This window comes from Sapajus apella, unplaced genomic scaffold (assembly GCF_009761245.1).
Source record: "Sapajus apella isolate SASKATOON/1434 unplaced genomic scaffold, GSC_monkey_1.0 scaffold162, whole genome shotgun sequence".
In the NCBI taxonomy this organism is placed as follows: Eukaryota; Metazoa; Chordata; class Mammalia; order Primates; family Cebidae; genus Sapajus; species Sapajus apella.
The window spans coordinates 2,200,332-2,215,622 of NW_022437102.1; the positions used below are offsets into that span (position 1 = coordinate 2,200,332).

General features: G+C 39.1%; 1 protein-coding gene across 2 annotated transcripts in view; it reads right to left on the reverse strand.

The window, feature by feature from the left end:
* Positions 1–616: 616 nt before the first annotated feature.
* Positions 617–15,291, reverse strand: part of SLC5A4 (solute carrier family 5 member 4) — a 46,846-nt gene continuing 32,171 nt past the window's right edge. The window contains exons 10-15 of one of the 2 annotated variants that reach the window (XM_032266910.1): positions 13,242–13,349; positions 11,622–11,772; positions 8,047–8,215; positions 6,684–6,899; positions 3,102–3,204; positions 673–920 (exon numbers count right to left, since the gene is read on the reverse strand). In XM_032266910.1, the coding sequence (XP_032122801.1) occupies positions 709–920; positions 3,102–3,204; positions 6,684–6,899; positions 8,047–8,215; positions 11,622–11,772; positions 13,242–13,349 (959 nt within the window). In that variant the 3' untranslated portion in view covers positions 673–708. Of the gene's footprint in view, positions 921–3,101; positions 3,205–6,683; positions 6,900–8,046; positions 8,216–11,621; positions 11,773–13,241; positions 13,350–15,291 lie in introns of both variants that reach the window. The other variant, XM_032266911.1, reaches the window with a different exon arrangement.

Genomic DNA, 15,291 nt, shown 5'->3' on the forward strand with positions numbered 1-15,291 from the left:
CACAATTTCATTATCATTCACAGCACACTAAGGTTGTTTCAGTATTTTAGCTATTGTGAATAGTGCTGCAATGGAAAGTTGAACTCATAGAAACAGAGTAGATGATGGTTGCCTGGGGTATAGGGGGAAAGGGGTGGGGTACGTAGAGACGTATGAGTCAAAGAGTTCAAACTTTCACTCATGAGATGAATATATTCTGAGGGTCTAAAGGGCAGCATGGTGACTATAGCTAATACTGTATTGTGTGCTTGAAACTTGCTGAGAGTCTATCAGTTCTCACCACACAAACAGAAAAGGTAACCATGTGAGGTGACAGATGTGTTAGTTAACTCAATTGTGCTTATTGTTTCAGAATGTATACATACATCAAGTCATCACCGTGTACATCCTAAATATAAACAATTTTCACTTGTTAACTATACCTCAATAAAGCTGGAAAAATAGAATTTAGACCTGTGTGTCTTGTTTACACACTTATGGGTCACTTTATAATTTTATAAATTATCAACTCTTTGTAATGACACAAAGGAAGAACAAAAGTGAAATACCAAGTCTATAGTCATCTCATTGGATAAAATTACCAACTGCTCATTTTTTTTTTTTTTTGGCACACACATACTATAAAATGAAAATTATCCTTTACTTCACTAAAATTATCCTTTGCTTCATTACTAAGAATTATTCATATTCTAGTGGCTTGGATAGAGTTCAGGCATAGTAGCCGTGCAGGAAGACCACCACAGCTAGGAGGAGGATGGCGTTGATATTTACTACTGTCCTCCACAAGGGCCTCTCAGACGTGTCTGTGAGCTTCTTGCTCAGGGCTTCCTCCTCCTCCTTGGTTAGCTTGGGTCCCTTCTGCAAACCACAGAACAAGTCATAAGCCTTCTTGAGACATCCACGTGATTGCTCAGGATAATCTGGAACAAAGATAAGCAAATCATGGCACAAGATCTACATCTCAAAGGAACTAGAAATCCTTGTCAGTGTAGTACAGATGACTGTAAAAAATTATTACAATCACCTGGGAGTGTTAGGGGAATCCCTGAGAAAATGTAGATAAATTTAATTAAGTAAAACAGGCAACTTTTTATGGCATAAAGTTCAGTAAGCAAAGTAAAAACAAATGACAAAATGGGGGAAACGTGCAAATTCTATTACAAAGAGTTTAATATCTCTAATATATAGTGGGTTTCTAAAAATAGATAAGAAAAGGCTATCAGCACCCCATGTCAGCCTATTAAAGAGCTGAATAAACAGTTGAAAAAAAAAAAGACACATGGTTCTGAAACTCAATCAAAAAGAGAAATTTAAACTAAACCTATACTACTATCTCTCAGTGGCAAAAATTCAGAGGTTTCACAACATACCACGTTAGTGAGTTTGTGTGGAAACAGGCACTCTTCCATACCGTTGCTAGGAAAGCAAATTCCCTATGGAGGGGAATTAGCGTATTGCAAAATTGTATAGGCATGAAGCCTTTTACCATCAACCAAACTCCACAAAATCTATCCCCAACTTATACTTGCAAAAATACAAGGAGACTCATGTATATCACTATCTGTTACAGCATCGGAAAATTTAATACTTCTAAACTCAAATGTTTATAAAAATTACAAAGTAAGATACTTACAAATGATAATGAAAATTATACAAATTAAAAGCTGTGAGATTCAAAACAGTATTACTTTGAGGGAAATGTATGTGGCCTTAGTTATTTATATTAGAAAAGAACAATTAAAGAAAAAAATCAAATTTCCAGATTTACAGGAAATGAATGAGTTAATATCCAACTTGATAAATTAAGAGAATAAACCCAAATAATACAAATGGAAGGGAATACAAAATAAAAACAGAAGGGATGAAATAGAAAAGAAGAATAGAGAGAAATGACAAAGTCAGAAGTTCGTTCATTGAGAAAAGTAAACTAGACAAATCTTTAGTAAGATTTATTAAGAAAAAAGAGAAATCACAAAAATACACTAGGGATTAAAAGGATAACACAACTATAGAAGCAGCATAGATGGGTGAGTGAACACTATGAATAACTTTATGCCAATGTATTTAAAATGTTTACTAGATGGACACAATCCTAGAATAATATACAATCTTCCAAAACCAATTAATGAAGAAATGAAAACTCTAAATAGTTCTATAAATTTGATCATTAAGAAGTATGCCTCTCCCCCCCCACACACACACAGAGAGAGAGAGAGAGAGAGAGAGAGAGAGAGAGAGAGAGAGCGCGCAGTAATGGTCTTATTGGCAAAATACAATGGCAACATTATTTCAATCTTATTGAAATATGTTCATGAAATTGAAAAATGGGCTAATTGCTGATTCATTCTGTGATAACTCTGATCTTAATACCAAAACCAAAGACTTAGTACAAAACCGGAAAATGATAGACCAATCATACTCAGGAACACTAATATAAAAAATTAGAAGGAACAGAAGGCACTGACTCTTGCTTTGCTTTGAAGAAACCAAACCAAAAAAGACAGAAGAACTGTTGTTTAGTTTAAAACAACATATTGTGAAGTGCTAAACCTTCTCTGTGGTTTAAAAAATACGAGGTAATCAGAGTCATGGGGATGAATGATGGAGAAATTTTCTTGAAGGAAGTGAGATTAGAACTTAGTTTTAAAGAATACGCATTTTTTCTTCTCTTGGAATGGAGATAGAAATATTCTAGGAAGGTTGGCGCATGGGGGGAAAAGTGAAGAAACCTGCCTGCCTGGAATGGAGGGTATGTTAGAGAAAATACTGAGAAATAAAGTTGGAGAGAAGGTGGGGCTAGATGCTTAGTTACAGCCAATCAAGATTGAACACTTAATGTAACTAGGAACAGGTGAGTTTGTAACGCATTGTCATCTCAGTAACTATGGATGGATGATGGGTGGACAGACAGACCAATGGAGAGGCAGATGAATAGATGGATTTAATATGCTATCTTGGTTGTTAGAAAGGTAAAAATTTAAAGTTTCAGTTTGTCATAAATCTAACAGCTTTTTCAGAAGCTAAATTTAATGACAGTAAAAGAAAACCATTAAGCATGTGCAGAGTTCCTACATGAAAACCAAATGTAAACCAAATACTACCTTCATCAACACTATCCTCTGTTTCGTTCCAACTTTTCTCTTCTGCATCTATATCAATTCGTTCCTCTGTACTGTTGCGAAGAGCCCAGCACAGGCGGTACAGCTGAACAGAAACCATACAAAAGTACATTAGTAATAGGCAGATGTTTGCAATAATATTCTGGAATGGTACCTCTGTCTATTGTCTGGTTTTTAAAAAAATCAAAACACACAGGAGAACATAGATCACAAAGAAAAGGCTGCCTACCACGCTCACTCACCAAAACTTACGCTAACCATTTTAAATTATTTCTGTTTTTAATTCTTCTGGTTGCTATTCAGAACCTCAAATGATATACTTAAAAATATCTACTTCTGGATTTGTAATTTTAACGAAGTTGAAGATTTAGCAAACCTACACTATACCCCAGCTTCACTCATTGTCCTTCACATCCAACTGTTATTAGCTACATCATTATTTCCTTCAGTTTATCTAGTGGTTGCTTTTATAACTTTCAAACTATCTGTTTAAGTTCTTCTGGATCCATCATATTTTGCTAGTATCTATATACTATTCTTGAATTCCAGATGGAATTAGTACCCTTACACATCCCTTTTCCTAACCCACCTCCAAACTTCTGTCAGCTATACCATTATTTTTAACTATTATGCTTTATATAAATTTTATTTTCTGTAAATATATTAAGATTTCCATGCCCAGTCTATATGTTGATTTAAAATTTGGAAATAGGCCAGGCGCGGTGGCTCAAACCTGTAATCCCAGCAGTTTGGGAGGTCGAGGCAGGCGGATCATGAGTTCAAGAGATTGAGACCATCCTGGCCAACATAGTGAAACCCCATCTCCACTAAAATACAAAAAATTAGCTGGGCATGGTGGTATGCGCCTGTAGTCCCAGCTACTCAGGAGGCTGAGGCAGGAGAATTGCTTGAACTCGGGAGGCGGAGGTTGCAGTGAGCTGAGATCACACCACTGCACTCCAGCCTGGTGCCTGGCGACAGAGCAAGACTCTTGTCTCAAAATTTTTGAAAATTGAATTGATGCTGTATGTACCGATTGGACACAAGTAAATACCAGCCCTAGGTCATTCTAAGGAAATTGCTGCAAGTTATCTTTTTTGAAATGGAGTTTCTACCTTGTTGCCCAGCTGGAGTGCAATGGCATGATCTCAGCTCACTGCAACCTCCGCCTCCTGGGCTCAAGCAATTCTCCTGTCTCAGCCTCCCAAGCAGATGGGATTACAGGCGACTGCCACCACACCCGGCTAATTTTTTATTTTTAGTAGAGTCATGGTTTCACTGTGTTGGCCAAGCTGGTCTCAAACTCCTGACCTCAGGTGCTCCACCAGCCTCAGCCTCCCAAAGTGCTGGGATGACTGGTGTGAGCCACTGCACCCAGCCTGTTCAATGACATTTATAATCTATCATTCTAATTTATGCTTCATTTTAATTTGGCTCATGACTTTCTTGTACAAATTTACCAGAATTTGTAATTGGTTTTATTGACATAACATGTGCCTTCACCTCCTCACTAAGATTCCTAATCATATCTTCATAAGCTCTTATTCACAGGATTTCTTGAATTAGATCCACTTTCTTTGTTAAAAACTCTATTCTTGGAAGTCCTTCAATTTCTGTTTAACTTGCATTGAGTAATTTCTAGTTTTGCTGAAAGACTATCATCCTGGGATGTCTCATTTCTGCACTTTTAGGCTAGGTTCACAACACTCTTCATGACTTTTTCTGAAATAACCATGATATTTACCAGTCCATTCTGAAAGTTAACACCTCACAGCATGTTAATGAAACATAAACATAAATTACAAAAATGGTCTGATTGGTCCTTCAGACAACATTTGTTTCCTAAAAATTGTAATGAAATTGGCTATTTCCATTGGCAAATAAGAATTTAACCTATATATTTATTTTAAAACTATGATATGTTTTCTAGTGTTCTTTCATCTAACTCTCAATATTCAGTGTAAATATTTAGGAATTTCTGTGACGTGTCCTTGGTAAAACATTTTGAACTGTGCTGTATTTCAGCTTTCCCATCCACACATAATCTACTGGCCACTTCTCAAGAAAATATATAAACAAGCATTTCTTCCAAAATTATGAGTGATAAATACAAAATACATAAAAGCTACACACGTTTAGCCATAAATTCAAACAACTTAAACAATATCAGCATATAAGTAGTATTTACATTTTTAAAATAATTAATATTTGCTGAGGCCCTATAGTGTCACCCCACTCGCTGAGATGCCTCTTGTTGAAAATCTTAGGTGAGTATGCCCTAAGATTTTTTTTCTATGCTTAGACAAACATCTATATGCCTACATGTGTTTTATTTCAGAAAGTGCTAATAATCATTATTATTATGCATATTTTTTTCCACTTAACCATATTATGAACATTTTTTTTTCAAGGCAAATACTAGAGTTCCCTCGTGTTTCTAAACAGTTGCACAACATTCATTGATTGTGATTGTGTACTCATTCCCTTCATGATGAAATTTGGATTTTCTCCCAGTTATTTCCTGTTTGAAAACTTCTGCAGAGAAAATCCTTATACATATATTTTTCCTACTTGCACAAGTATTTGTATCCAGTAAGCTCCTATAACTGAGATTGTTGATTCATAAGGTATAATAATTTAAAAATGGATAAATACTGCCCAGTTGTTCTATAAATTATAAAATCTATGTACTCTCCAACAGTTTTGGACTGTGGGAATTTTCCCACAACACTAATATAAGCACTAACATTAAATATTATTCACATTAAACATTTTTGCCAAGTTGAAAGGCAGAAGTGCATCTCATTATCTATCCTTTCTTTTCCTGCTCCCTGGTGCCATGTACTTTCCCTCCATCTCTGTGCTAATCAGTGTTCATGCTATGTATGAAATCCTGTTGGCCCAAACAGGCACAGCCCAGATGACAGATCTGCTGTGAAGTCTTTCCCAGTATCTTAGGAAACACTAATTATTCTCTTCCTAGTGTCCTATGACAATATTGTAGATTTACTTCCCAACTACACTGTAAAGTTTACAAAATATAATGTCCATTTTCTAATTTCTGTTTAATTCACTGGTGCTTTGCACATACTAGATGCAAATTGTTCTTTATTTAAATGACAGAATGATAATCTCTTAGGGTTCTTCTAGTTCTAGAGGTGCAACGAATACACTTCCTGGAACTCATACACTCAAAAAATAAAAGGCAAAGAACTCATTTTATTATTATTATTATTATTTGAGATGGAGTCTTGCCCTGTTTCCTAGGCTGAAGAGCAATGGTGCAATCTCAGCTCACTGTAACCTCCGCCTCCTGGGTTCAAGTGATTCTCCTGCCTCAGTCTCCCGAGTAGCCGGGATTACAGATATCCACCACCATGCCTGGCTAATTTTTTGTATCTTTAGAGACAAGGTTTTATCATGTTGGCCAGGCTGGTCTCGGACTCCTGACCTTGTGATCTGCCCGCCTCAGCCTCCCAAAGTGTGGGATTACAGGCGCAAGCCACCGTGTCCGGCCAGAACTCTTATTTTAAAATTAGCTTATATCCATTACTCATCACTCACATGTACATCAGGAATGGGTTTTGTTAAGAGGGAAATTCCCAGAATGACCAGCATGGACCCAAAGAAGAGAATGATGGAAAAGTACAGGTAGTGTACTCCACAGATAATCTTGGGACAGTTACTGGCAGCCAAGCAACTCCCTGTTCCATAAGCAAATTCTGTGATCATACGAATGAGGCCCATCACAAGTCCAACCATTAGACCCCAAAATGCTCCCTGCAAAAGAAGCAAGAAGAAAATCAGAGTGTTTAGAAAAAATGAGAAGTTCATTCAAGTAAGTCATAATTATAGTCCTGCCTGCTTTCTCAGCTAAGGACCAGCAAATGTCTAACCTTGGGCACAAGGCTACCAAAGTCGAGAAAGTTGCAAATACACGTGCTTCTTAGTTGGATGCTGCTTTCCATGGTCCTGAATGGCACATACCACTGCACCATTGTTGATTCTCCAATACCAGGACACTACACTCTACAATGACCCAAGCTGAAGTTTTCCTTGTCTTTTGTTTTATAGTTAGATCAAAACACTTGTGATTTATTTGATAGTATGTTACACAATTTCCAGAGCTGATATTAGGTAGTTTTGAGAGTTCTATGAAGTGCTTGATAATTTATTTCTGTAAGAAGTTGATGGGGGTGGAAACGTGTCCCTGTTCCTCTGTTCAGGATGTTTTAGAAAAGCAGTACTGGTACTGTGTGGAGATTAATGGTACGAGCTTTGGATGGAGGAAAATCTAAGCCTGAATCCCAAGATCCCACTAAGTAACATGTGTAAAACACATAGATACTAATCCCTCTTCACCTTTTCCTCATCCGAAAATCATAATAATAAGGCTAGTACTAAGGAACAATGAAAAAATTAAGGGTACATGATCCACAATAATCAATTAATTACATATATCACAATAGCAATGAACACATTTTGAATTCTTACTAGTGTGGTAGGTTTTCTTCTGAGAATTTCACATGTTTTATTTCACTTAATCCTCACAACAATCTAACAGGATAGGTGCTATCATTATCTTCATTTTAGACTCTCAATTCAAGTAATTTGCTCATGATCACAATACTGTCAGGTGGTATAGCCATGATTGGGCCCTGGCAGTCTGTCTCCCAAACATGTACCTCAACTCTGCACCATCGTGTGTACATAATATTTTGTAAGAAACATATAAAGACTGTACTATGAATGTGCGCCCTATTTTTATATTTTAGTAAGGATCAGGAATTGTGGCTGATCTCAACTGAACTTAAGATGGGCCATGACTTGTATAAATAGGGTAGAAAGAATGTATTTTGATACCCCAGAGAAATAAACAATTTTTTTCTCACTCCAGCAGGGAAAATTTTTTCCAGTTTTCACTTACCTGTTCATTGACTCTTTTACAGAAGATGGCAAGCAGATAGACAGCTGCAACTGGAGGCCCCAAGTAGCTAGAAATTGATTCTATGTAATGGATTAGTTGTCCATTTTGAGATACTTGTACCAGTGGGACCCACACAATGCTCACAACGCTTAATAAAAGAAGGAATAGCCTGGGAAGAAAACAACATAATTTAAACATTAAACAAAAGTATTATGGGCACTTTCATTGTGCTTTAGTTCTAGAGTTCACTCTTGTTGCCCTTCATTGATTCTCCAAACAAAATCAAGGTCCTTCACCATACATAAACCCATGCTGTGCTTAATGGTGATCTTTTACTAAAATGCCAATAAAGCAATTACTTGTCTATAATTAATCATAATAGCATCATCTATGAGATTAAATATCTATTCATAAAGTAGTTAAAATATCAGCAACTGATTAATAACTCCAATGCACCACAGGCAGTGTATTAATCGGAAATAAATACCATACTATTTCTATTAACCAGCAATTATTTGTATGATAAAGCAGACTTCCATTGTTGTTCCTTTCCTAGCTTGCAGGGGGCAAAGTTGGTTTGCATATTCTATCTCAGAATGCTGAGTGAGTTGGCAAGAAATGCTAACTTGTGCATTTTGCTACTTGAGTACTACAGCAGGTAAAAGGCGTGTTAAAGGCTCCTGTTGTCCAGGGAGCGTAACTTCTTCACCTTTCTAAACTCCACGGTTGTCTGTGCCTGTTGTGTGAATAAATGAACCAACATAATTTAGTAGACTGTGCCTAAAAGGCCATTCATCTCTCGCTGCTCACATGAAACAGAGAAGCAGTTGTTGGGTGAAGGAGTTCTGAAGCACTAATGTCTCATTTAAATGGTACAAAATCATTCATCCTTGCAACGACTGAATGTAATAAAACATGGGAAGTCTTAGCATAATGCCTAAACCATAGTAAGGATTCGATAAATTACACTTACTGTTAGTTTTTATCGCCATTGGAAAAGCAAATCATGTGCTCCCCAACGCACTCAGTTCCAGTTGTTTCCTACCACATATAGAATAAAATTCCAAGTCTCATTATGACTTAAATGGTCCTGCATGACCTCCCCTTGCCTCCAGGCACCTCTGACCCTGTTCTGTACTCTCCCATTGGCTTCTTAGGGACGGACCTCACTCCTGGTTGTTCTCGAACATATCACAAACGTTACTATGGGAGGAATGCAGCCCTTACTGTTCCTTCCCCAGAGCACTGTGGGGCTCACTCCCACACTTCTGCAGGCTCCGCTCAAATGCCACCTCCTCGGAGAGGACTCCCTGATTACCTGGATTTGCTTGGCTTCAGTCCTTTCTTCCTGCTCTAATTGTCTTTCTATCATTTCTGGTCACCTGAGGTAGCATACCTTTATTAATTGTCTATCTTCCTGACAAAGGCATACATTCCATGAGGCAGGAATTTTAAAAACATACGTGTTTTTTATGGAAAAGTCATTACTTTACCATTTAAGGAGGACGTGTGTCCAAGACCATATACCTATCAGTTGCACGACTGCATCTTGGGCCTCCTGAACACCAACCAGTACTTTTTCTACTGTGGGTACACTCCTGCCTTCCTGTACGCCCTCTCCTGCAGCATTGGTCCAGAGTCAAACTCTGGGCCAAGTGAGGCCCTTGGGTTTTTCCCCCAAGTGTTTAATTTACTAAAGGTATTGTTACTGTCACCAACAAAGCACAATCTTTTAAATAGTTGGTCGGCTTCTCTTGATGTCAGTTTCTTTAGACACATTCTGATATCTTACTGCAGTGGAACACCACAGAGAAATAAAATGATTACACTACAGCTACACATAGCAACACGGCTGAATGTTGCAAACATAACATGAGCAAAAGAAGCCATATTTTGGCCAACTGTGGTGGTTCACACCTATAATCCTAGCACTTTGGGAGGCTGAGGTGGGCGGACCATGAGATCAAGAGATCGAGACCATCCTGGCCAACATGGTGAAACCCTGTCTCTATTAAAAATACAAAAATTAGCTGAGTGTGGTGGCACGTGCCTGTAATCCCAGCTACTTGGGAGGCTAAGGCAGGAGAATCACTTGAACCCAGGAGGCGGGGGTTGCAGTGAGCCGAGATTGTGCCACTGCACTCTAGCCTAGCGACAGAGCAAAACTCCATCCAAAAAAAAAAAGCCATATTTCAAGGGATACCAATTGACTTATTCTATATATAATAGCCTGAAGTTGGAAAAGAGTGAACTATAGCATCGCCAGTCACAGTGGTTAGCTTTGAAATGATGTGGCCCAAGAAGAACTTCTGGGTGCTGGTAATTTTCATGCCTTGACTTGATTGATGGTTATATGGGTCCTCGTTTTGCAACACCTCTCTGAGCTGTGCATCCATGTGTTAACTGTTTTCCGTATGTGTGCTGTACTTTGATTTTTAAGAACATTTTACAAAATGCTATGATGGTCCAGGTGTGGTGGCTCATGCCTGTAAACTTTGGGAGGCCGAGGTGGATAGATCAACTGAGGTCAGGAATTCGAGACCAGCCTGGCCAACGTGGGGAAACCCCGTCTTTACTAAAAATGCAAAACAATTAGCTAGGTGTGGTGGCAGACATCTGTAATCCAAGTTATTCAGGAGGCTGAGGCAGGAGAGATTCGCTTGAACCTGGGAGGTGGAGGTTGCAGTGAGCTGGGAGCACGCCATTGCGCTCCAGCCTGGGCAACAAGAGTGAAACTTTGAAGAAACAAAAAATGCTATAACAATATAGGGTCTACTCGAAAATTGTGAAAGGGAAAAAGGAGACTCTGGTACCCATTTTTTCCTCTTGTTTTCTTCCATCTAACTCCCACTATCTTCAAGGCCCCCAGGCTGCTCAGGATCCCTTGGGTTGACTTAACTCTCTAAGTGTCCTCTTGGAATGAGTCCCTTCCCTGTTTCTTTGTAACACAGTCAGGTCATTAATGAATGCGACTGATAAACTCCTCTGTGTTCATGTGTGGAGGACCTAATCCATGACCTCCATGTGATATACATGGAAAGTGCTAGAGACTGTGCTTTTACCTATCAGAGTAGGTGGGAATTTTACACCCCATTAAAACACTGGTGGAGTTTTTTGAAGATGTCGATCAGGAGGTTATGTGAGGAGGGAAGAAATAAGGGCCCATGAAAAGCATTTGAAAGACTGAAAAATTGATTATTTCATTTAAAGGAATGATCATTTCATTTAAACTGGTAGAGACAGTGCATTTAGCTATCAGAGTAGGTGGGAATTTTACACCCCATTAAAACACTGGTGGAGTTTTTTGAAGAGGTTGATCAGGAGGTTATGTGAGGAGGGGAAGAAATAAGGGCCCATGAAAAATATTTGAAAGACTGAAAAATTGATTATTTCATTTAAAGGAATGGTTCAGATTTTCGTATCTGGAAGGTGCTCACTTGAATTCAGTGGACTCCAGTGTCTCCTCTCCCCTGAGACACTGTGATTACTTTCACCAAAGCCAAAGGCAAGGGAACTCTACTTCACTTCTGCATACTTCTTCAGAGGATTCTAGATGGGAACCAGGGTTCACTCACCGTCCAACTATCAGGAGCTCTTTCTCTGATGCTTGCTTCCGCACCTTGGTGTAGAGGTCAATGGTGAAGAGGGTGCTGGCGCTGTTGAAGATGGAGGTCAGGGAGCTCATGAGAGAGGCCAGCATGACTGAAAGCATCAGGCCTCGCAGTCCTGGAGCCAGGAGACAGTACAAGCACTGGTTAGCAGCTGGACACTCTCTTGCTAAACCAGAGAGTGTTCAAAGATAAAAGCATCATCTGGAACATAGGTTAAGTGATGTCCTTCTCAATATTCAATCAGCATGTGGAGTTTCCTGCATATTTCCTGGTCACCTGAGAATAATCCAGTATAATTCAGTCAGGCACAGAAAGACAAACATTACGTGTTCTCATTTACTTGTGCCATCTAAAAATCAAAAACGAACTCATGGATATAGAGAAGAAGGATGGTTGCTAGAGGCTGGGAAGGGTAGTGCAGGACTAGAGGTGGCAGCAGGGATGGTTAATGCGTACAAATAAAAGCGAATAAGACCTGCTATTTGATAGCACAACTGGGTGACTATAATCAATAATAACTTAATTGTACATTATAAAATAAAGAGTGTAATTGAATTGTTTGCAACTCAAAAAATAAATGCTTGAGGGGACGGATTAAAGCAAAAATAATTTTAGTCCTAAACGTGAACTTAGAGATCATCTGCTGGAACTAAGTTTTAGAAGAGAAGAAACAACATCACACCATCTTTCTTAGGGTAGAGAATCTTGGCTTCCTCAAAACTTAAGAGAACTGGAGAGGAAGAAATCCAGTAGGTGGTTCTGCTAAAGAAGTCTTTGGAGTGGCAAAGCCAAGAGTTTTGAGCCGTGATGGGAACTTCATCCTCCAGTTCCCTCTGCCCATTAGTAATGGCCCTAAGCCTCCCAGGACAGAGTGAATGGGGAGTATGTGGTGTCATGCTTGTGGGCCCTGGTCCCTCCCTCCCTGCCGTGTGTCAGGGTTGAGGAAAGTAGCAGAAGCATAGCCAGCTCTTGATGAGCCTAAGGTACGAGATCACCTGGTCAAGTCCTGAGCTCTGTACCCTGTTCCATTTCTGTTCACCGTAGCAATGATCACCTTCTGGCATCCTAATCATTTGCGTATTTCATATGTGTGATTTGTTTTCTATCTCAGACTAGTAGATTGTGAGTTCCAAGAGGTAGGGGACTTTGTGCCTACTCCACTGATGTTTTATTAGCACCAAAGCATTTCCTGGCACTTAGAAGGCACTCAGTAAATAGTTGCAGATTAAATAGATTGAGATCTATTATTTGATTATCACTAGCCCCCCAAAAAGCAGGATAAATAGTTTATCTCTAGGCCTTGTGTTTATAAGTTTATGACTTATGCAACTCTTTTAATGACAAATGGATTATTTAACTGTTCTTTGATGCCTCAGAAGACAGTCTTGAATCTGAAGGAGTAAGAATTTTTATAGCAGTAATTGTACCCATTTCATCTCTGAAATTTTCAGGCCTAGCACAGGGCTGGTAGCCTGTGGAAGGTGCTCAAGAAAGAGTCTGATGAGTTGGATTGAATTAATGGAAGGTGGAAGAATTGTACCAAAACCCTTCCTTGGGGCTGTCCCAGAAGGGACATTTTCCTACCTTGGGGCATCAGTTCCAGCACCATCGTTGCGTATGCGTAGTTAGTGCAGCCGACCTCAACACCACAGTATTTCACGCATTCAGAGGGTACCACACATGCTACCTTATCTGAGGAAGGGATTCAGAAGCAAGTCCAGTGAGGCCCAAATAGGCACAACTAATAACCATTAAGCAAAGAGAAAAGTTGTAAGATCATAAGAAAGAAAAGACATTTATTTGCCTGGAAACTGGAGATTGAACTCCATATCATAGATCCGGTCCCTCTATAGAACACAACCCCAAATACATCGTCCCTATAGCCTCTTGCACTGACCCATGGGACAGGGGCCTCCTTGGGATGTGGCCTAGCAAGAGCAGTTGAGCAAAGATAGGGAATGGACCCCATCCTCCGGGAAAACAGCAAAAGAAGAAATTCTTACAGAAACACAGAACTCTAGAGATGGGCAACAACAGGAAGTTAGGTCCTGTGTGTAGTCACATTTAGCCTAGTATCTTTCACCTGCATCTGAGAAGAGGCATCGCTTGTGATGGTCAGTTGGATGACTGTACCATGTGTGATGATGCCCCAGCTCTGTGGCAGTTGCACAATATCTTGATGGTTTTTTATTTTTGCTTAAACAGCATTACGACAACCGACAGGAAGAATTGATAAAGAATCACCCAGAATAATAACATCTCGGCATAGTAGCTTCTTTTCATTCCTTCCTAATCATTTTCCATAGAGAAATGTCTTTTTTTGTATAACTATTTTAGTTAAGATATTATTTTGCAAGTTTCTGTTTATATTTAATATCATAACCTCAGTATTTTCCCAAGTTTTGAGATACTCTTCAGTCTCCTGTTTCCATAAAGGAGGTGCACAGTAAAAATTTCTTTGGCCATTCGCCACTCGTTAGATGCTTAGACTTTTTTTTAAGAGATGGGGTTTTGCTGTATTGCTCAAGCTAGCCTCAAAGTTCTGGCCTCAAGTGATTCTCCTGCCTCCGCCTATGTTTATAAGAGTAAAGAGGAGCCAACCCAAATGCCCATCGATGGTAGACTAGACAGGGAAAATGTGGCACATATACACCATGGAATATTACACAGCCATCAAAAACGATGAGTTCGTGTCCTTTGTAGGGACGTGGATGAACCTGGAAACCATCATTCTCAGCAAACTGACACAAGAACAGAAAATCAAACACCGCATGTTCTCACTCATAAGTGGGTGTTGAACAATGAGAACACATGGACACAGGGAGGGGAGTATCACACACTGGGGTCTGTCAGGGGGAAATAGGGGAGGGACAGCAGGGGATGGGGAGTTGGGGAGAGATAGCATGGGGAGAAATGCCAGATATAGGTGATGGGGAGGTAGGCAGCAAATCACACTGCCATATGTGTACCTATGCAACAATCTTGCATGTTCTTTACATGTACCCCAAAACCTAAAATGCAATAAAAAATAAAATAAAAAAGAATGGTCACACCTCAGCCAGGCGTGAGCATTCTTTACTCTTATAAACATTACAAAGCTGCAATAAGAGGTGATGTTCACTTAACAAGATTTCAGGGAAATCAACTAATGTCTTGTTCAGAAAACGTGAAGTGGATTAAGTGTTATCTGATGGATTCTTCCAATAAAAATGAGTCCTCGATTAGCCAAGAAAGATTTGGTTATATTTCCTTCACTTTTCATTATAAAGGAAGTTGAATTTTTTTAAAGGAAGATTTTCAGCACTAGCAGTTATTCTCAGCTGAGTCAGAAATTTACGTATCCTCAACCTGATGCCAAAGCAGTGAAAATTGATTCAGTTCTCCAGTTTTCTCAGAGACACCAAGACCTTATCTATCAGAGATGTCACCATATTCAGCCAATACAACTCACTTGACTCAAATTAACCCAGTTCTACCTCATGTTTTGCCATATTCTCTGGGCTTCCTTAAATCTAAGCATCTCATGAAAACAGAACTCACAGATTCAAATGTCTACCAGACAGGCAGATGGTATGAAAAGAATAAAGAAATAGAATGTCCAATGTGCCAAATTTTCCTGCCTCCAACTGCTAAG